Source organism: Schistocerca piceifrons, chromosome 2 (assembly GCF_021461385.2).
Source record: "Schistocerca piceifrons isolate TAMUIC-IGC-003096 chromosome 2, iqSchPice1.1, whole genome shotgun sequence".
In the NCBI taxonomy this organism is placed as follows: domain Eukaryota; kingdom Metazoa; phylum Arthropoda; class Insecta; order Orthoptera; family Acrididae; genus Schistocerca; species Schistocerca piceifrons.
In genome coordinates this window covers 620,798,140-620,819,528 of record NC_060139.1, presented here as the reverse complement: position 1 = coordinate 620,819,528, position 21,389 = coordinate 620,798,140, and the positions used below count along the sequence as shown (strand labels likewise).

The 21,389-nt window shown below is 37.9% G+C and overlaps 1 protein-coding gene across 1 annotated transcript in view; it reads right to left on the bottom strand.

Moving 5' to 3' along the window:
• Positions 1–21,389, bottom strand: part of LOC124777195 (DNA-directed RNA polymerase, mitochondrial) — a 283,528-nt gene that overhangs the window by 245,337 nt on the left and 16,802 nt on the right. The window contains exons 3-5 of the mRNA XM_047252510.1: positions 3,880–4,414; positions 3,653–3,800; positions 1,594–1,728 (exon numbers count right to left, since the gene is read on the bottom strand). Of these exons, the coding sequence (XP_047108466.1) occupies positions 1,594–1,728; positions 3,653–3,800; positions 3,880–4,414 (818 nt within the window). The remainder of the gene's footprint in view (positions 1–1,593; positions 1,729–3,652; positions 3,801–3,879; positions 4,415–21,389) is intronic.

The following is a 21,389-nucleotide window of genomic DNA, read 5'->3' as shown; positions in this document are numbered from 1 at the left end:
GGAAATATGACTTTGAATGTATTTTTCAATCACAATCTGAGATTGAGACTCTTTCAAGGATCTTGATTTGCGTACAGCAGGTTTCTAATGTATCCCATGCAGTTGTGACATGGCATGCATCAATCTGACCATCAGGATCACAGAGGATGGATGTAAAGAGCACAAGTGTCACACACACTTACAAGAGCTGAGCAAATCTGTGATTGCAGAACACTGTTTCGATAGCATTTATCCAATGGAATATAGCAACAATATACTGGCATGAGCTTGCAGTTGCTGGGATAGAGCTGTTATGGAAGCTAGTGACAGTAAACTAGCAAATCAGCTTGTAAATAAAAACTGAGGTTTCTGCTTAAATTCTGCCTAGTCCTAGTCAAACAACAGAGGGAAATACTTAGCACTACTTGCACACCTAATGTTAATTAATCTATCACTATTGATAAAGACCGGTGATGGTTACCTTTAATTGTGTGGTGGTACTAGTTGTTTATGGTTTTTCTTTCTTTCTGTGCCATATACCACGAGTTGAAGCTGCCATGCATAGCAACCTACCATTTCATTTGAGCCTTGACAATGAAGAGGCTTTACCAGTCATAATATTAATGGCTGCCAACAGCTTGACCCATATTCATTCCCATAAGTTATTTGAACATTTGATACACTAGGAGCAGCTCAGATTTTACATCCCTCTTATTTCCCGAGAACATGGAACTCTGTTGTATTGTTTAATGATGATATAGTTCTGAATAAAATGTTCCAGAGACAAAATAGCCATCTGGTTGGTTCTCCCTGTGGGAAGATTTCATCAGGAGAAACAAATCTGGTGTTTTGTGGGTCGGAGTATGGAATGTTAAGTGGAAAGAAAATAAAGAGAAGGAAATAACAACTGGAGAACACTGGCTGAGGGAAAGAAATGGAAGGGGAACCAACTTGAAGTATTTTGCACAAAGCATAATTTAATCATCACTAACACATGGAATAAAATTCATGAAATAAGGTTGAATACATGGAAGAGACCTGGAGATTCTGGATGGTTTCAGAAAGATTAGATAAACTGTGAAATAATGCTGGAAGTAGATACAGATTCAGAAGACGGCTAATTACTGGACTGAATAAGTAATGGTGGGATAATTAATTGAATTGGGGGACAAAAATTTATGACACAGCTTGAACAACAGAAAGTATACGTGTCAAGGAATAGTTAATTTGGCAATGGGGGAGAGTGAGAGGGGTGAAACTGTGAAGGGATATTCTGCCTTGAATACAGCATGCAAATGCATATGGATGTAGGGCACAGTAGTTATGCAGACATGAAAAGAGCTGTACAGGATAGACTAGCAATGAGAGTTGCATTTAAACCACTCTTTGGAAGGAACACCACAAAGACCATAACAACTTAGTTTAGACATTTTACTACATATAACAGTGCCTCAGAACTGTATACTTTGCACATATAGAAATACACAAATAAAAAACTTCAAAAATTACAGGTCATTGTTATTTCTATCTGAATTAATACTATTTTTAGTGTCACGGCATACTCTAAAGAATTTACAAAGATTACAAAATAAATGATGGAGAATGAATATATACCTTCTTTGAAAATCCTTGCAGTATTATATTGTACAAGGCAACAACATTGGGATGTGTCGGTCTTTTATTTTGCTTGTTTCTTAATCTGTAGGATGATAATGCTGCCATTCCTCTGTTCAACATATTGCATCGTATCTGTTACAGGGAAAAGAAAACAAAGAGTACAAGTATATGACAAAAATAAGCATACTTCATACTATTAATTCCCAGTATAGTTTGTATTGATTTAAATTGTTGCACTTACAACCAATAGAATAGTGTGCACTGTTAGGTGCTGAGTGACCAGTTTTGTGCAGGAGGGGAAGGGGTAAAACAACAGCCCTCAGAAAATTTGCATAGGCAGCCTTTCAGCTGAAGGTTCAACATACATTCTGAAACATGAGCAACAGACAGAACTACCAAAATAACGACACTACCTTTCATGCCATGTGGTGTATTTCCAATTGCGACAGCTTGTCTTCCATCAAGCTTTTTTTTTTTTTTTTTAAATCAGAATAATTGATGGAAAATTATCAGCCTAGCAAAAAATACAATTACTTTTGTGTGCAGCTACAGTGTCCTGATAAAAGATGACTTCTTTTAAGTTTGCAGTTCTTGCCTTTTCTCATATATTTCAATGCGGGCTAGCCTAGTATTCTTCAGTTATTATCTTACCTTTAGAAAGACAATAATACAAATAATTTTTGAAACCCAGGAAACACACTATAGTTGAGTTGGCATAAGTTGATAGCTGACAGTTACAGTAGCCCAGGTGCTGCAGCTTCGCAAGCCTGCTTCAACCAGTAACATAACATGATTTTGTAAACACATGTATTGCAAAACCATAGTGTTGTTACAGCTCTGTAAATGGCTATTGTTTTCACATGCAGCTCTTAGTGCTTTGCAGTTGAAATCTGGCAACAGTACTCCAAGCTGTCAGGGATCTCCTCAACTGTAACCATCCTTTTTGCAGATGAAACAAACTGCAACTTTTTTGGTGCAAGACCACTGCCATCCACTAGCTGTTTTGGTTGCTGCTTCAATTCTTGCATGTATGTTGGACTTAACGTATCAATCAAGGAACATAACTGAATGTAACCTGTTGCATTCTTTTAAAAACAGTCCAAACATTGCTCAGGAAATCATTTCCACATTTGCCTTTGGCCAGCCTTCTAAATCTAAGGCACTCATGTTGCACAAACCTCACTCATAGTTAACTCCTCGTGTCAAAATCACTGTACTCTTTCTTTGATGCGCCTAAGTCATCAGTTCTTTTCTACACCTTTAACCGGCAGTTGATCATCATACTGTGTACTCTTGATGTATCTATCAGAGTATTAGGACATTTGTCAAGTAAATCATTTTCAAGAGAAATAAAGCCACCCATGTTTTTAGTTCATTTCCTCAAATTTCAAGCATAACCTTGTCAGTCTATAAGAGGGAACACTCTTCACATGAGGTCTAAACATGCCTAGAGAGGATTAAGATTTTGTTGTTGTTCTATCAACAGGAATCAGCAAATCAAAATAATCATTGGTAATAATGGTGTGTAGATAGGAATTGAATAAAGAAGTCTTCTCAACACTTGTTGCTAGTGGATAAGCTAAATAACATAAACACTGGCAATGACTTTTCAAGTTTATATCATCAGTCAATTTTATTCACACAGCTGTCTGATCTGAAACCAATAATTTCAGCTATTTCATAACTCAGTGTTCCATCTAACAATACAAAAAGGCAGCAGCAAACAATTAAATTTCCGCTTAGAGGATAGCATTGCCAACCCACAGATCCATTTAGTGGTATATTTCTGACACTTATACTGCCAAATGACTTGAAGAACTGCATTTCTGCATCTCACAGTTTACAATCACAGTCACACAATTTGTAAAATTATGACATACCTGGATTTCCCTTCTTTGCTCTTCTAATGGAGTTAAAAAAAAAAAGAATTTAACTCAAATTAATTAACATGGAAACAACCTGCTAAGGGAACATAGGAAGGGCATAAGTGTTGAAGGGACATCTGAAATTAAAAAATTATATAAATATGTATGTCTCGTAAATTAAATATACTTACACAAGTCTCAAGGTAACAATGCATGTTTTGAAAGAAGCTTTCCTCTCTTCCTGCTATTTCCAGTTCAGACAGTTTCACCTTGGCCAATTTTTCTTTCATAGAATGTTTAAGATTTGACTTAAGAAATCGTCTATCACTGTATTTCTCCCTAAAAATAATTTGCACAAAATTAGAATATGAACATGAGAGTAATGAAAAATATTTCATCACAAATTTGAACTCAATACCTTTGGTCTGGCAAAGTGAATGGTATACTTAAGTTTTCATTTCCCACAACAGGACTTTCCTCCTCCAGCACATTATTTGAGCTTAAACTGAGATCATGAAATTCAGAACCACCATCTTCACTGTATTTATCATGAAGTTGCACATCAGATGCTGCTTCTAACCTTTGAAACAACTCATTTTCATCAAGTAATGTGTTTTCTTTATTAACTAAAACATTTAAGTCATCTAATACTTGTGAGTGGCATGCTCCTGCACTAGGTTCTACATCTATACCGCACAGTGGGTCTAATTCAGAGAGTGAGTATATGTTGGCACCACTTTCTTTGTCAGTTATTGGATCCACAGCAGAATAGGACACCTCTGTAGTAACCAGCAGATTCTTTGCAGTCCTGCCTTGTGAAAACTGTGTATTTTGCTTTCTCAAACTGTGCAATTGTGATAAATCAATGTTAGGATTTTCAACTAAGAGAGACAAGTCCTTAGCCTTCAGTTTACTTATTGACGCTTTCCGCTGAGTAGAAGAATTCTCGGTAACTGAAAAACACAGAAAGACAAACATAAATGCAAACCAGTTACACCAAATAAGCTGAACAACACAAGATGTGTTTATATAAGGATCCAAAATGCAGTGTTGTCCATTATTTAACATATTTTGTTTTCAGAATGAGATTTTCACTCTGCAGCAGAGTGTGCACTGATATGAAACTTCCTGGCAGATTGAAACTGTGTGCCTGACCGAGACTCGAACTCGGGACCTTTGCCTTTCGCGGGCAAGTGCTCTACCATCTGAGCTACCAAAGCACAACTCACGCCCGGTACTCACAGCTTTACTTCTGCCAGTATCTCATCTCCTACCTTCCAAACTTTACAGAAGCTCTCCTGCGAACCTTGCAGAACTAGCAGCCCTGAAAGAAAGGATACTGCGGAGACATGGCTTAGCCACAGCCTGGGGGATGTTTCCAGAAGCCATGGCTAAGCCATGTCTCCGCAGTATCCTTTCTTTCAGGAGTGCTAGTTCTGCAAGGTTCGCAGGAGAGCTCCTGTAAAGTTTGGAAGGTAGGAGAAGAGATACTGGCAGAAGTAAAGCTGTGAGTACCGGACGTGAGTCGTGCTTCAGTAGCTCAGATGGTAGAGCACTTGCCCGCGAAAGGCAAAGGTCCCGAGTTCGAGTCTCGGTCGGGCACACAGTTTTAATCTGCCAGGAAGTTTCATATTTTGTTTTGTATGTAACACAGATTGCGGACAACCAAATTAATGAATGAGAAAAGAGTGGAGACAAAGGACAGAAAAGTTGAATGGGAAAGTCAATTACAGACAATCATAGTTACATATATCAAAGAATAAACCAGCAACTGCTGAGTTCAAGTATGAGAACCATACTCAACACCATAATCAAAAGCTAATACATCATACTAATAGGCAAACTAAATATGTGTAAACACTGAAAAAATGAACATAGGCGACAAGAATTAACTGCTTATGTACGGCAAATACACAAAATAATGTAACTCCTTGTGAACAGAATATACAACAGACAAATTGAATACATGATGCACACAAGTACAAAACATAAAGGCAGTATTTTTAGTCTTTTCCTGCAGTTGATTTTACGTGCTTCTCACACAAATGCAATCATTCTGATAGATGACAGTGGTTCAGGTGTTCAGTTGGGTTGATTTTCCATTCTGAAGACCCATTTAGCTATCTTCCTTGAGTACTGTAAACAATGGTGTATGTTTATTGACTGGACTCCAATGAAAAACATACATTCTAACTGAGTATTCCACACATTTGCAGTACTAGGTCTCATATCTTGTAATGTAGACCCTTACAGCAAACCACATAGCTTTCTCAACACTATGATTACCAACTGCTTGTTTGAAGTATACTATGGAAAAAATAAACAGACCAACTTTCTCAACGACGGCTTCCACAAGGATCTGCAATCACACTATTTTATTTAATCTTTATAAGATAAGCATTTCCAAGTTGCTATGTTGCAAGTTTCAGAATGCAAACAATCTTACAAATTTCATCCCAGAATAGAAAGATCAAGAAGTTTGAAAGTGAACTAATGAAGGGTGTAAGCAAACAGAATGAGTATTTCAACAAATGGTGACTACTGTCACTTTGCTTTGTTTTAATTATTCATAAGCACATTTATTTGATGCAGACAGTTACGGAAGGTTTAACATCTCATCAACAAGAGGTAATTAGAAATGGAGCATACACTAATTTTGGAAACAGATGGAGAAGGAGATTGGTATGAGGAATCGATATGGTGACCACTCTGAGTGACTTATGTAAACAACGAAAAGCCTAAATATCGATGGTTAGATAGTGATCTGAACGCCAGTCACACCACAAGCAAATTTAGTGCTTCAACAATTGTGTGACCTCATTTGACACTTACAGTGCAGGGCACAAGAAATTAATTTGGGGTGGCTGACATACAACAGTGATGGCACAACAACATGGTCACTAGGTGGAGCTTTTCCAGAAACCAATCTAGATGGATCACATAATCACACCTATGACAAGTCAAGCCCTATCCCAAAGTGTGTGTCTATATATGGTCTGTGAACAGTTAAGTCTGCTGTACACAATTTCAGCTATCAAGAATAGTGAATATAGCAAATGCAATACAACAATAAATCTGTGGTTGGTGTGTGCTGAATCCTTCATAAGAAGTGGTTATGAAACACATGGCCTACATGACATGAGAAATCCAGATAAACTAGCATGGAAAGACAGTGCCTGGAGGTAGACAATTTTCTAGAGCAACGCTTATGTGCCACTATGTGCTGTATCCCCTGGTGACAGGTCACCAATTATTCATTCATGTACTGTGTGTTGCTGAAGCTCTGGCAAGCTAAAGATACTTCCTCTGGTGCTCAAATGAAAACAATCCACAGCAACAGACACTCACCAGGTTGTTTACGACCAAACCTCTAGCAGCCACAATGGTACCATGTGGCACCAGCCACAGACATAAGCAATGCCACAAACAGTGCTGCCACTGAGGCACTACCTCACTTCTGCGGGTCACGTGTCTCCATCGGGTGACTAATTATGTTTCTCCACAGCCACTTCACATTCCAGGCTTTACGCTGACCATGCAACAGAGTATGCTCTACGCTAGCTAAACATAGTGGTCCATCAATTGGAGTTTCTTTGCCATGCACACTACACTCCATGCTCTATGCCAGCCACACCTAACGGTCCATCAATTAGTGTCTACTGAAAAACACATCACTGCCACTTCCAAATACCAGACCACTGCGGAATGCACTCTTGGCTCACCACTTTGATCATGTGAATCCCAACTTGCACTTTTCACACATGACATACTGAAAGCTTTGGGTCAGGGCAATCAGGTAGATGTAGTATTTCGATTTCCAAAAAGCATTTGACTCTGTACCACACCTACACTTATTGTCAAAAGTATGGCATATGGGGTATCAAGTGAAATTTGTGACTGAATTGATGACTTCTTGGTAGGGAGGATGCAGCACATTATCTTGGATAGAATGTCATCGTCAGATGTAGAAGAAACTTTGATGTTACCCCCAGGGAAGTGTGTTCAGAACCTTGCTGTTATTTTGCATATTAATGACCTTGCAGACAATATTGATAGAAACATAAAGCTTTTTGCAGATGATGCAGTTATCTATAATGAAGTTCCACATGAGAAAGCTGCAAAAAATATGCAGTCAAATCTTGATAACAGTTCAAAGTAGTGCAAGGATAGGCAACTTGCTTTAAATGTTCAGGAATGTAAAATCATACACTTCACAAAATGAAAAAAACATATTATCCTTAGGCTATAATATCAATGAGTCACAGTTGGAATCAGCCAACTCATACAAATACCTGGGTGTAACACTCTGGATATGAAATGGAATGATCACATAGGCACAGTTGTGGGTAAAGTATGTGGTAGGCTTCAGTTTATTGGTGGAATACTAGGGAAGTGCAATCAGTCTACAAAAGAGATTGCTTACAAGTCACGCATGCTATCCATAACAAGAATATTGCTCAGGTATGTGGGACCCATACCAAATAAGACTAACAAGGGATACTGAATATATACAGAGAAGGGCAGCACAAATGGTCACAGGTTTGTTTAATCCATGGGTGAGTGTCACAGAGATACTGAAGGAACACAACTGGAAGATCCTTGAAGATAGACATAAGGTATCCCAAGAAAGTTTATTAACAAAGTTTCAAGAACTGGCTTTAAATGAGGACCCTAGGAATATACTACAGTCACCTACATATCACTTGCATAAGTATCATGAGAATAAGATTAGAATAATTACTGAATGCACAGAGGCATTCAAACAGTCATTCTTCCCATTCTTCATATGTGAATGGAACACAAAGAGACACTAATAACTGGTACAATTGGACGTACTCTCTGCCAAGCATCTCACAGTGGTTTGCAGAGTATATATGTAGATGTAGACTTCATATTCAACTCATTTCTGAGCTTACTGCCTAATGGGTCACCATCAGCATTGACTTTGTCCACAAACTAACATTCCAGTGCAATGTCAGTCATTACTTGTTAGGGCATTCCAGTTCAAAGCCAGTAATCACCCTTCTAGGACATTTCAGTGTTTCAACAATTGCCTGTAGGGCTGAACAGAATAGTTCCGACTCACATTCCAAGAAACTATTATTGTATTTTGTTTATTAGCCTAAATAAACTTCCACTGTTATTGGCTTCCTGTCAGTCACAGTGTGTTATTCTCCTTGGCCATGAACACTATACTATCACTCATTGATTACAATGCATCTAGCAGCCCATCATTCCAAATTGGAGTGTTCAATCTGTGCTTCTACTATGACTCGATTTTATTATTTATCTGACCACGTACTGCACCCTACAGACATCTCATATAACTTTACTTTTGTCATCAGCTATCCTTATTCGCGTCAATCTCTCCATTTTAGAGCAACACATACCCCCAACATTTTCAGTCAGTGGTTTTCTATTCTAATCTCTAACTTTCACTAAAATTTTTGCCCTCTATGGGTTCCTCAAGTACACTGCCAGACAAAACAAGTGAAGTATTCAGAAAGGGAAGAGGCAACTTCATGGGTTGAGAGGATAAGCAATGTTATTTCACAGGTTACAAAATACAGTCAAATTTATAAAGAACTTGGTAGTACAGGCCCACTTTCAGTATGACATTGCAATTCTCTGAAAGCATGCACCAAATCAGCAGGGAAGAATGTCATAAAGCTGAAGTATCCTCTCCTGAGGCCAGCTGGTTCACACCGGTCGTAAAAGATTCTTGATACTGGTACTTACAGAGTGGACTTCCAAACTGCTCCCACATGTTCAACTGGGGACAGATCTGGAGATCTTGCTACATGCAGAAGCACCTCAACATAATGCAGACTGTTCATAGACACACGTGCCTTATGTGGACAAACATGCCCTATCGCACACACTGTTTTCATTGAACAAGGGGAAATCCAGGATGGAATAAAAAGAATATGAACAGAATAGATTGTCATCACCACATTGAGGAGGCACTGAATGACTGACAGTCACAATGAAAATGGAATACGAACAACGAGGGAGGAAGATTAGGGTCTAAGGGTATAACAACAAGTTGAATACAAAGTAAAAACTCAGATTGGGGAAGGACAGATGAAGAAATTGGCCCCCTTATTTCCAAATGAACCATATTGGCATCTGCTTTCAGCATTTCTAAAAAACCACAGAAAAAAATCTAGATGGCTGTGAGGGGATTTGAACTATTATCCTTCTCAGTGTTAATTCTGTGTCTTGCCACTGCACTACCTTGTATGCCTATAAGGGGTGAACAGAGAGATGTTCATTTTGAACTCAAAAGCAAGCATGAAACAAGGAAAAATGTACACATGTACTGTATTCAGTGTTGGACAAATGGGTTACAGTGGAACTACATAGTGCCTGTACCACCTTCGGTACTCGGGAAGACTTAATAAAGGCAATGATGAGTTAGACCACTCTCAGTTTTTTAAGTCCACTATCGGTAAATCAGCTCACAGGTGGTACCTCACTGACTGACAAAAGCAAATTATCAGCAGCAGAGCCAAGAATAAGGTGAGTAGGAAGGATAAAATCATGGTTCAAACAAACGAAACCAGGCTTTATTCCTTTGTGTCGTTAGTAAAGCCTCAGTGGGGTGGGTACACAATAAAATACAAGAGCTCATGGAAAACAAAAAGGTACACTCTTTGACATAAAAATCTGGCCTGTGGTCATCTCTGCAGATTCTAAGTCTGCACCGATCACAACACGGGGCAAGTAACATGGCCACGCTGATACTTCCGTAAGTCCAGCTACCTGAAAAATCTGGCAACACTCTAGGCTGTGACAGGTCCTGGAGGAAGTCTCTTCTTATGTTTGAGTTGTTATGACTTACCTGCACATGTGATCTAGAGGTAAATAGTTTGTTGCTCATAGTCTAACTGCAACGTCTCACAGTCAAAACTGCTTGTAGCACCTTTCATCTGAATGCTGAAGTCCAGAATGTAATGGTAGCACAGCTACAATGCATTTCTCTTTCTCACACACCAGTAATAACAGTTCTATGCAGTAACATTTTTGCAACAGATTTCATGACAGTCAGTCTGCCTTTGAACACCACATACATCAGACCTCTCCATGACCCATTTGCTGGTTCCAGGGAGCTGCTACTACAGCGGCACTGTGCTTCCTTGCCCTCTGTCAAAAGCATTAGCAACTGCTCATTGCATTAGAGAGTATAAAATGGTTTACTGTTGTTAAGTAATGCCCCACAAAATAAGTATATATTATTTGCATTTCATGTTCAATAGCAATGGAGGCAGATGACCCATTTTTCTATGATGGGTATTGTATTAACCAATATACAAGACCTGAATATGGATCAAAATTAATTTTATATTTTCTGATCCAATCAGAATACTTTACCATATTGTTTGATGTTATCATGAATGTTTTGTATCTTATTTCTTTTCCATTTATAGGTGATTCTTCAAGCAATTTTTCATCAGGAATACATATTTTTTTGTCAAGCCACAGTGAGTAACTGTGGTGTAACAAGTTTTACGGCCATTGTTTGATTTCTTTCAGTAAATGTATGTGATAAACTGTGTGAATACCTTGCAGTGCATGCTCTATAGCAATGAAGGCACACTGCACATTGAGGTCCACATAATGATTCATGGAGAACTTAACACAGATCAAAAGTGATATTTAAGGTACTGAAATAGATTTGAACCAACGAAACTGTTCATTTTTTAAGCTACCCAGAGTGGAAGGAAGTTGCTAAGGCCAGTGTCAGAAAACCTCTTCAGGGGTACCTAATACCTATTACATGGGTTTAGCCCAGAGGGACAGTATTCACTTCATAACTATTCCCCCAAAATATGGGTCTTTAGTCACAAACAACACAAATTTGTGTCACTGACGGACAAGTTGAAGTTCTTCAGAGACATCTGCGTACTGAAGTAGCTTGGTATTCATGAGGCATATAGTTACAGCCATTAATAGAGATAACTGAGTCAACCTTGTGGGAAGACTTGATGTGTAAAGATTTTCTTCAGCTTTTGGCAAAAAAAAATCTCCAAAAACCTGTGATGCTATTAAATAAAATAGAAAACAGGAATCTAGAGTGGATTGGTCTACATCATGATTAGAACTAAGAATTCATGCTGCTCTTGCATCACAAAACGTGTGGAACCACAGAGGTAACACCATGTTGCTAGGAGTGGGTCTCTCTCAGCGCAGAATTGGTCCCTGAGCCTCATACTGAAATGTAAAACACAAGAACAATAGTTACTTAAGTGAAGTATGACATTTGTGGAGTCCAAAAATTAAATTTCCTCTCCCTGTGTCTTGTCTTACAAGAAGGTTAAGTAGCATAAGTCGGCAAAGTGGAAAGGGAATGCTTAGAGAATTTAGTGGAACTATTCAGGACCAGACACAGATGTAAATGCTTTGTCATAGGGTTGCCAAATATTTACAACTATGTTGGCAAGTTTTAGATTTACTAGGGGCCGCTGTGTAGTGAAATGCTTGTCATGCATATCTTATACGGGCTCTCAGAGTAATCTTCTGATACTTTCTGTCACCTTTCAGGCTGTCTGTATAGCCTTTCAGGCTGTCTTCTAGATTTAATCTAGAATTCCTCATTTTTGAAGATTTCTGACATGGGAAGGGAATGTTAATGATGGTATATTGTAATTTCTGTGGAGGGATAGCAAAACTGGTGAATTTAGTTACTGCTCATGTTGCATATGGCATGTGAAATTTTGTGGTGTATAACTTCCATCAAGACTACAATTTCCCTGAAATACAAATGAATAAACCTCTTAGTTTGATAGTTTGCAATGAAAATTATTTCATTGGAATAAAAAGTAGTTGAAAATCAATCTTGCCCCACACATCATGATATAATAAGATGAAAAACACTTTGCACTTTGAAACTGACTGTCTCTGTGTGTAGTCTTGTGCCACATGGAAATAGAATTTCGCAACTACCATGAGAATGCCAAATTATACTGGTGGGGGTGGAAGCAAGAAGAATTGCAGTTAACTAATTAATCAATGCCATGCAGTAATCAGTTCATAGAAGGATTCAGAAGAGAAGAACCTGAAAATTATGGTCATTAACTAAACCTTAAATGTGGGCTGTGTGCAATTCTGTGACTTCGTAAGTTTTTCATTTTGAGATCTATACATACTAGCTTGTTCATAGCTGTCATAATGCTACCTTCTAATTTAGTCCCTAAATGATGAAAAGAAACCGAATCCACAGCACTGATGGTTCCTTCGAATCTTTCCAGTTAATTTTTTTGTGTATTGTTACTTGGTCCTTGCAAGCCAAACAAACAGATGAGTTTCCAACTCATTTCTGTTTTCAATGGAGTAATATACTGATGATGAAGAAATTGATGAAATGTATGACGAGATAAAAGAAATTATTCAGGTAGTGAAGGGAGATGAAAATTTAATAGTCATGGGTGACTGGAATTCGTCAGTAGGAAAAGGGAGAGAAGGAAACGTAGTAGGTGAATATGGATTGGGGGGGGGGGGGGGGGGGGGGAAGAAATGAAAGAGGAAGCCGCCTTGTAGAATTTTGCACAAAGCATAACTTAATCATAGCTAACACTTGGTTCAAGAATCATGAAAGAAGGTTGTATACCTGGAAGAATCCTGGAGATACTAAAAGGTATCAGATAGATTATATAATGGTAAGACAGAGATTTAGGAACCAGGTTTTGAATTGTAAGACATTTCCAGAGGCAGATGTGGATTCTGGCCACAATCTATTGGTTATGAACTGCAGATTGAAACTGAAGAAACTGCAAAAAGGTGGGAATTTAAGGAGATGGGACCTGGATAAACTGAAAGAACCAGAGGTTGTACAGAGTTTCAGGGAAAGCATAAGGGAACAATTGACAGGAATGGGGGAAAGAAATACAGTAGAAGAAGAATGGGTAGCTCTGAGGGATGAAGTAGTGAAGGCAGCAGAGGATCAAGTAGGTAAAAAGACGAGGGCTAATAGAAATCCTTGGGTAACAGTAGGAATATTGAATTTAATTGATGAAAGGAGAAAATATAAAAATGCAGTAAATGAAGCAGGCAAAAAGGAATACAAACGTCTCAAAAATGATATCGACAGGAAGTGCAAAATGGCGAAGCAGGGATGGCTAGAGGACAAATGTAAGGATGTAGAGGCTTGTCTCACTAGGGGTAAGATAGATACTGCCTACAGGAAAATTAAAGAGACCTTTGGAGAGAAGAGAACCACTTGTATGAATATCAAGAGCTCAGATGGCAACCCAGTTCTAAGCAAAGAAGGGAAGGCAGAAAGGTGGAAGGAGTATATAGAGGGTTTATACAAGGGCGATGTACTTGAGGACAATATTATGGAAATGGAAGAGGATGTAGATGAAGATGAAATGGGAGATAAGATACTGCGTGAAGAGTTTGACAGAGCACTGAAAGACCCGAGTCGAAACAAGGCCGCGGGAGTAGACAACATTCCATTAGAACTACTGACGGCCTTGGGAAAGCCAGTCATGACAAAACTCTACCATCTGGTGAGCAAGATGTATGAGACAGGCGAAATACCCACAGACTTCAAGAAGAATATAATAATTCCAATCCCAAAGAAAGCAGGTGTTGACAGATGTGAAAATTACCGAACTATCAGTTTAATAAGTCACAGCTGCAAAATACTAACGCGAATTCTTTACAGACGAATGGAAAAACTGGTAGAAGCGGACCTCGGGGAAGATCAGTTTGGATTCCGTAGAAATGTTGGAACACGTGAGGCAATACTAACCTTACGACTTATCTTAGAAGAAAGATTAAGGAAAGGCAAACCTACGTTTCTAGTATTTGTAGACTTAGAGAAAGCTTTTGACAATGTTAACTGGAATACTCTCTTTCAAATTCTGAAGGCGGCAGGGGTAAAATACAGGGAGCGAAAGGCTATTTACAATTTGTACAGAAACCAGATGGCAGTTATAAGCGTCGAGGGGCATGAAAGGGAAGCAGTGGTTGGGAAAGGAGTGAGACAGGGTTGTAGCCTCTCCCCGTTGTTCTTCAATCTGTATATTGAGCAAGCAGTAAAGGAAACAAAAGAAAAATTCGGAGTAGATATTAAAATCCATGGAGAAGAAATAAAAACTGAGGTTCGCCGATGACATTGTAATTCTGTCAGAGACAGCAAAGGACTTGGAAGAGCAGTTGAACGGAATGGACAGTGTCTTGAAAGGAGGATATAAGATGAACATCAACAAAAGCAAAACGAGGATAATGGAATGTAGTCAAATTAAATCGGGTGATGCTGAGGGGATTAGATTAGGAAATGAGACACTTAAAGTAGTAAAGGAGTTTTGCTATTTAGGAAGTAAAATAACTGATGATGGTCGAAGTAGAGAGGATATAAAATGTAGACTGGCAATGGCAAGGAAATCGTTTCTGAAGAAGAGAAATTTGTTAACATCGAGTATAGATTTAAGTGTCAGGAAGTCGTTTCTGAAAGTATTTGTATGGAGTGTAGCCATGTATGGAAGTGAAACATGGACGATAACCAGTTTGGACAGGAAGAGAATAGAAGCTTTCGAAATGTGGTGCTACAGAAGAATGCTGAAGATAAGGTGGGTAGATCACGTAACTAATGAGGAGGTATTGAATAGGATTGGGGAGAAGAGAAATTTGTGGCACAACTTGACTAGAAGAAGGGATCGGTTGGTAGGACATGTTTTGAGGCATCAAGGGATCACAAATTTAGCATTGGAGGGCAGCGTGGAGGGTAAAAATCATAGAGGGAGACCAAGAGATGAATACACTAAGCAGATTCAGAAGGATGTAGGTTGCAGTAGGTACTGGGAGATGAAGGAGCTTGCGCAGGATAGAGTAGCATGGAGAGCTGCATCAAACCAGTCTCAGGACTGAAGACCACAACAACAACAACAACAACAACAACAACAATATACTGTTGGCTTAAAGCTCTCTCTTAGATCAAAATCTGATCTAAGGTGCAGGTGGAGCGGGCTACAGGTATCCGTGAGGACACTGAGAGCTGTCCATGAAGTTCTTCATATTGCTAGCGCAGATGAGACTTGGAACAATTGCTAACATTGTTTGGCACCTCATGATTGTTCACTCACTTTCAGGATTGGTGCCGAGTGATTCTGCTACGTTCTTTAAATATTCTCTTTTCTTACTGATGAAGTAATCTAAATAGTCATTGTGTTTATAGACACTGCAATTGTAGATTTAATTTTTCAGAACCTAATAAGGTAATTCCACACAAATATTTCAACTGGTTTTGTATTTCATGTTGCTAACTGTCTGCATTAACTACCATGAGAGCAATGGCAGAGCACTAAATGGAGCGGTGTCATGTTTGCTCCAAAGCACCATGCTTGTCTCGTGATCTAAGGCAATGGTAGTTACTGGTTCAGATGTCATTGTACTACCAATGAAGATCAATTCAGCTTTTTTTTTCTTAGTTTCATTCACTTTTCATTTCCATTGTTAATCATCAACCTTCATCTGTAAGGTAATAAATTTTATTCATTATTAGTTTGTTATTGTTAATCATTCACTCACAAGAGATATCTTATCCATATTTGGTACTGAGCACATGATCGGCGAATTTGGAAAAATGTTTCACCACCCAGAATACCCATTATTTACCTCAGTATCTCGTTTCCAGGGCAACTGGAAAAGCGCAAAAACAATCAGTGCCAATGGGAAGCCGGTGACACAAGCAGAACTCTGCAAAAAATTTTGTTTATTTAATACCGTATATAATACTGGGCAGAAGAACATGCACGAGTGAGCCAACGGATGAAGGAGTACTGGAGAAAAGGAAAGAAGAGAACTTTTGAAAGTGAAGGAAGTTGTGTAAATGTAGCCCATAGACGGCTGTAATGAAAACAAATAAATAAATAAACTGTATGACTGATAAATTCATGTTACAGTATATTACTCAACAATCGAATAGGTAGTATGAACTCTATCCCTGCTACAGATAGCTACGAATAAGTTACTACAACAATGGTTTACCACTGACTCATCTGCTGGTTGTACTGTTACAACTGTAAATAGAACTGTACTGTATTTATTGGTCATGTTGTCTACAAAGCAGCTTATGCATAAGACATTGGACAAGTCAAGTTATAAGCATACAACTGAAAGTCATTCGTAGGCCTACTTATTTAAGCTTACAATAATACACTTTATACATAGGTATCTATATAACACACTTCATAAAATTAAATATTCTTCAATGGAGTAAAAGCAGTGGTGCTATAAATGTGACTTTAGAGATTTACCAAAGGTATTCACCTCAGTAATAGCTTTTATGTTTTCAGGAAGTATGTTATAAAGCTTAACTCCCATGTGAAAAGTACCTATCTGGCACAGAGTTGTGCTTATTTGGGTTATATGTAAGTTTTAGTATGTCTGGTAAAGTGATCATGTACATCACAGTCTGCAGTCCTTACCTATTACATTTATTTTAATGAATGAAAGGGTTTCCATAATGTATACACATGGTAATGGAGGAATACCAGATTTCTTAACAGAGGTTTACAGGAGTCTCAAGGCTAGCACCCAAACAAGAATCTAATTGCCCTTTTTTGAAGTTTTAAAGTGCTATTAGCTGTTTTAGAATTTCCCCAGAAAGAGAGCCAGTATCTAAGACGAGAATAAAAGCAGGCATGATATGCTTTCATTACTGTTTTCTCACTACAGCATGATTTTAGTGAGCAAAGAAGGTAACATGTTTTGCTCAGTTCTGCATTGAAATATTCAATATGATTATTCCATTTTACATTGCTCTGTAGCCAAAGTCCTAAGAATTTGGTTTCAGTACTGTTACCAACTACTTCGTCATTGATGGAGACCAATGGGATAAACATGTCCCTGTTAGGAGCATTGTAGAATTTTAGTGCAATGTTATTTTTTTACTATTTATTACAAGCTGATTATTCTGTGACCAGCTGCTAAGTTGCTTTGTGACCATGTTTACTTTCTGCTGTAACTGTCCATGGCTGTCTCCTTTTAGTGGAGTTGTGATGTCATATGCAAATATGATTGTTTTATGTGCAACAACATTTAAGATTAGATCATTTATGTACAGAAGGAAAGAAGGAGTCCCATTGCTCATCCTTGGGGTACACCGCATTTAATTTGTTTATAGCCAGTTAAATGTTCAGAGACAGTTTTTAGTTTGATATTTGTGTGCTTGATGCATACTGTCTGCTTACGATTAGCCAGGAAGGAACTGATCCAGTTGTTGGACAGACCACGAATACCATACGTTTCAAGCTTTGATAGCAGAATTTTATGATCCACCACATTAAAAGCTTTTGACAGGTCAATAAATACTCCTGTTGATTCTTATTTTTTGTCCATCAGGTTTAGGATGGAACTGATGCACTCATAAATAGCAGTTGCCATTGACCTCTTATTTCTGAATCCATGTTGATCATTACATAGGATGTTGTTTTTATTTATAAATTTCTTAAGAGGAAATTGTGATGGGTCTGTAGTTGTTTACATTATCTTTCTCATATTTCTATATACTGGAATAACTTTTGCTGTTTTCAATACAGCAAGGAAAGTGCCTGCCTGAAGTGAGCAGTCACGTAAGTTCGTGAGTATTTCAATTAGGTTTGATGCACTCTTCTTTAATATTGTTGCAGGTTCACCATGAATGCCTGCAGATCTGGAATTTTTTGGTCCTTTCATTGTTTTAGCTACTTCATCTTGTGAAACAGAACTGGTGTACATTGATCCTCTACATGCACTTATTTTGTATACATTTGCCTGGGTGCTCTTATGTAAGTTTGATTGTAAAATATTATCAGCAACACACGTGAAAAAATTATTAAATGTGCTGGCTACTTCTAAGGGATTTGTCACTTTTTTTTGTTTTCTGTGACAGTGTTATATTTTTGAACAGATTTTTTATATTTTCCAGATTCTTTTTTTTATAACACTCCACATAGCCTTTGCTTTATTAGCTGAATTATAAATATTTTCACCATTATGCATTATTTTTGCTGCTTTTGTTACTTTTCTTAATATTTTGGAGTATTTTTTATAGTATGAGCATACTTCAGGTGAGGAATTTTTTGGGTTATATACTTCATGAAGTAGTTCTTTTCTTCTGGTGAAACCCTTATTCCCCTTGTGATTCAACTGCTGGTTCTAGAGATCCCCCATATGGTTACAGTTTTCAGTGGGAACGCAATTTGAAAGAAATAGGTTAATGTATCAATGAAGATGTTGAATTTTTCATTTATATTGTTCATTTTGTACATTTCTGACCATTTTTCTTTCTGTAATAAGCTGTTTAATTGGTTTACATTATCTTGATTATAACTTCTACATGAGGTTCTTTAAAGACATGTTGTTAATAATACTGCCTTTTACTTTTATGCTTAATATTTGAGCAAGATGGAAGGCTAAGTTTGATGATAATTTTGTTCTGGCGCTGTTCGAATGAGTTATGCCAATCGATAAATTAGGGTTTATTATGGCTTTATTTACACAGCTACATGAAATTTCGCTTGTGGCATTCAATTTCAATAAATTCATAAGTGTTCCGGCATCCAGTACCTTGTGGGAGTAGGCGCACTGGTCTACTTTGAGGAAGAAACAACAACACACAAAAAAGAAACTGGAAAGACTCAAAGAGACCATCAGTGAGATGGATTGGATTCTTTTTTTCATTTAGGCACTAAACAAGAAGGTAACATTATGAAAGCAAAGAACAGGCTAAACAGAATGCATTGTATGCGTAGATCTCTACATGAAAATCACAGAACTGCACACAGCAGAAATTTAAGGTTCAGTCAATAGCAATAAATTTTCAGGTTCTTCTCTTCTCAATTCTTAAATGAATTGATTACTACATGGCACTGACTAATTAGTTAACTGAATTTCTTCTTGCTTCCAACCCCACAAATACAATTTGGCATTCCCATAGTAGTTGTGAAATTCTATGTGGCACAAGACTACACACACACACACACACACACACACACACACAGGCACGCGTACGCATCACAGTCAATTCCGAGGTGCAAAGTATTTGACATCTTATTGTTTCATGATGTGTGTGGTTAAGGTTGACTTTCAATTACTTTTTCTTCCAATGAAATAAGTTTTTATTGCTAACTATCAAAGTAAGCATTTTATTCATTAGTATTTTGGAGAAATTGTAATCATGATGGAAAATTATACCCTTCTAAATTTCACACGCCATACGCTACATGAGCAGTAACTAAATTCCCTAGTTTCACTATTCCTCCACTGAAATTACAATATACCATCATTAACATTCCCTTCCCATGTCAGAAATCTTCAAAAATTAGCAATTCTAGATTAAATCTAGAAGACAGCGTGAAAGGCTATACAGACAGCCTGAAAGGTGACAGAAAGTATCAGAAGGTACTCTGAGAGCCCATACAAGATATACAAGACAAGCATTTTGCTACATAGCGGCCCCTAATAAATCTAAAACTTGGCAGAATGGTTGTAAATATTTAGCAACCCTGTGACAAAGCATTTTCTTCTGCATCTGATCCTGAATAGATCCACTAAATTCTCTTAGCATTCCCTTTCTGCATTGCTGAGTTATACTACATAACCTTCTTGTAAGACAAGACACAGGGAGATAAAATTTAATTTTTGGGCTCCACAAATGCCATTCTTCACTTAAGTAACTACTGTTCTTGTGTTTTACATTTCATTATGAGGCTCTGAGACCAATGCTGCACTGAGAGAGACCCACCAAAAGCTGAAGAAAAGCTTTACACATTAAGTCTTCTCATAAGCTTGACTCAGTTAGCTCTGTTGATGGTTGTAGATATCTGCCTCGTGAATACCAAGCTACTTCAGTACACAGATATCTCTGAAGAACTTCAACTTGTCCGTCAATGACACAAATTTGTGTTGTTTGTGACTAAAGACCCATATGTTGGGGGAATAGTTATGAAGTGAATACAGTCCCTCTGGGCTAAACCTATGTAATAGGTATTAGGTACCCCTGAAGAGGTTTGCTGACACCGGTCTTAGCAACTTCCTTCCACTCTGGGTAGCTTAAAAAATGAACAGTTTCGTTGGTTCAAATCTATTTCAGTACCTTAAATATCACTTTTGATCTGTGTTAAGTTCTCCATGAATCATTATGTGGACCTCAATGTGCAGTGTGCCTTCATTGCTATAGAGAATGCACTGCAAGGTATTCACATTGTTCATCACATACATTTACTGTAAGAAATCAAAGAATGACTGTAAAACTTGTTACACCACAGTTACTCACTGTGGCTTGACAGAAACATATGTATTCCTGATGAAAAATTGCATGAAGAATCACTTATAAATAGAAAATAAACAAGATACAAAACATTCATAACAACATCAAACAATATGGTAAAGTATTCTGATTGGATCAGAAAATATAAAATTAATTTTGAGCCATATTCAGGTCTCGTATATTGGTGTAATACAATACCCATCATATAAAAATGGGTCGTCTGCCTCCATTGCTATCGATCATTAAATGCAAATAATAGACTTATTTTGTGGGGCATTACTCAACAACAGCAAACCATTTTATACTCTCCGACACAATGAGCAGTAGCTAATGCTTTTGACAAAGGGCAAGGGAACACAGTGCCGCTGTAGTAGCAGCTGCCTAGAACCATCAAATGGGTCATGGTGAGGTCTGATGTATGTGGTGTTCAAAGGCAGACTGACTGTCATGAAATCTGTTGCAAAAATGTTACTGCATAGAACTGTTATTACTGATGTGTGAGAAAGTGAAACACATTGTAGCTGTACTACCAATAAATTCTAGACTTCAGCATTCGGATGAAAGGTGCTAAAAAAAATACAGTGTTCCAGGCTGTGCAGGTAGCTGGTAGGAATTAGCATTGTTGCCATGATACTTGTCTCATGTTGTGATTGGTGCAGACTTAGAATTGC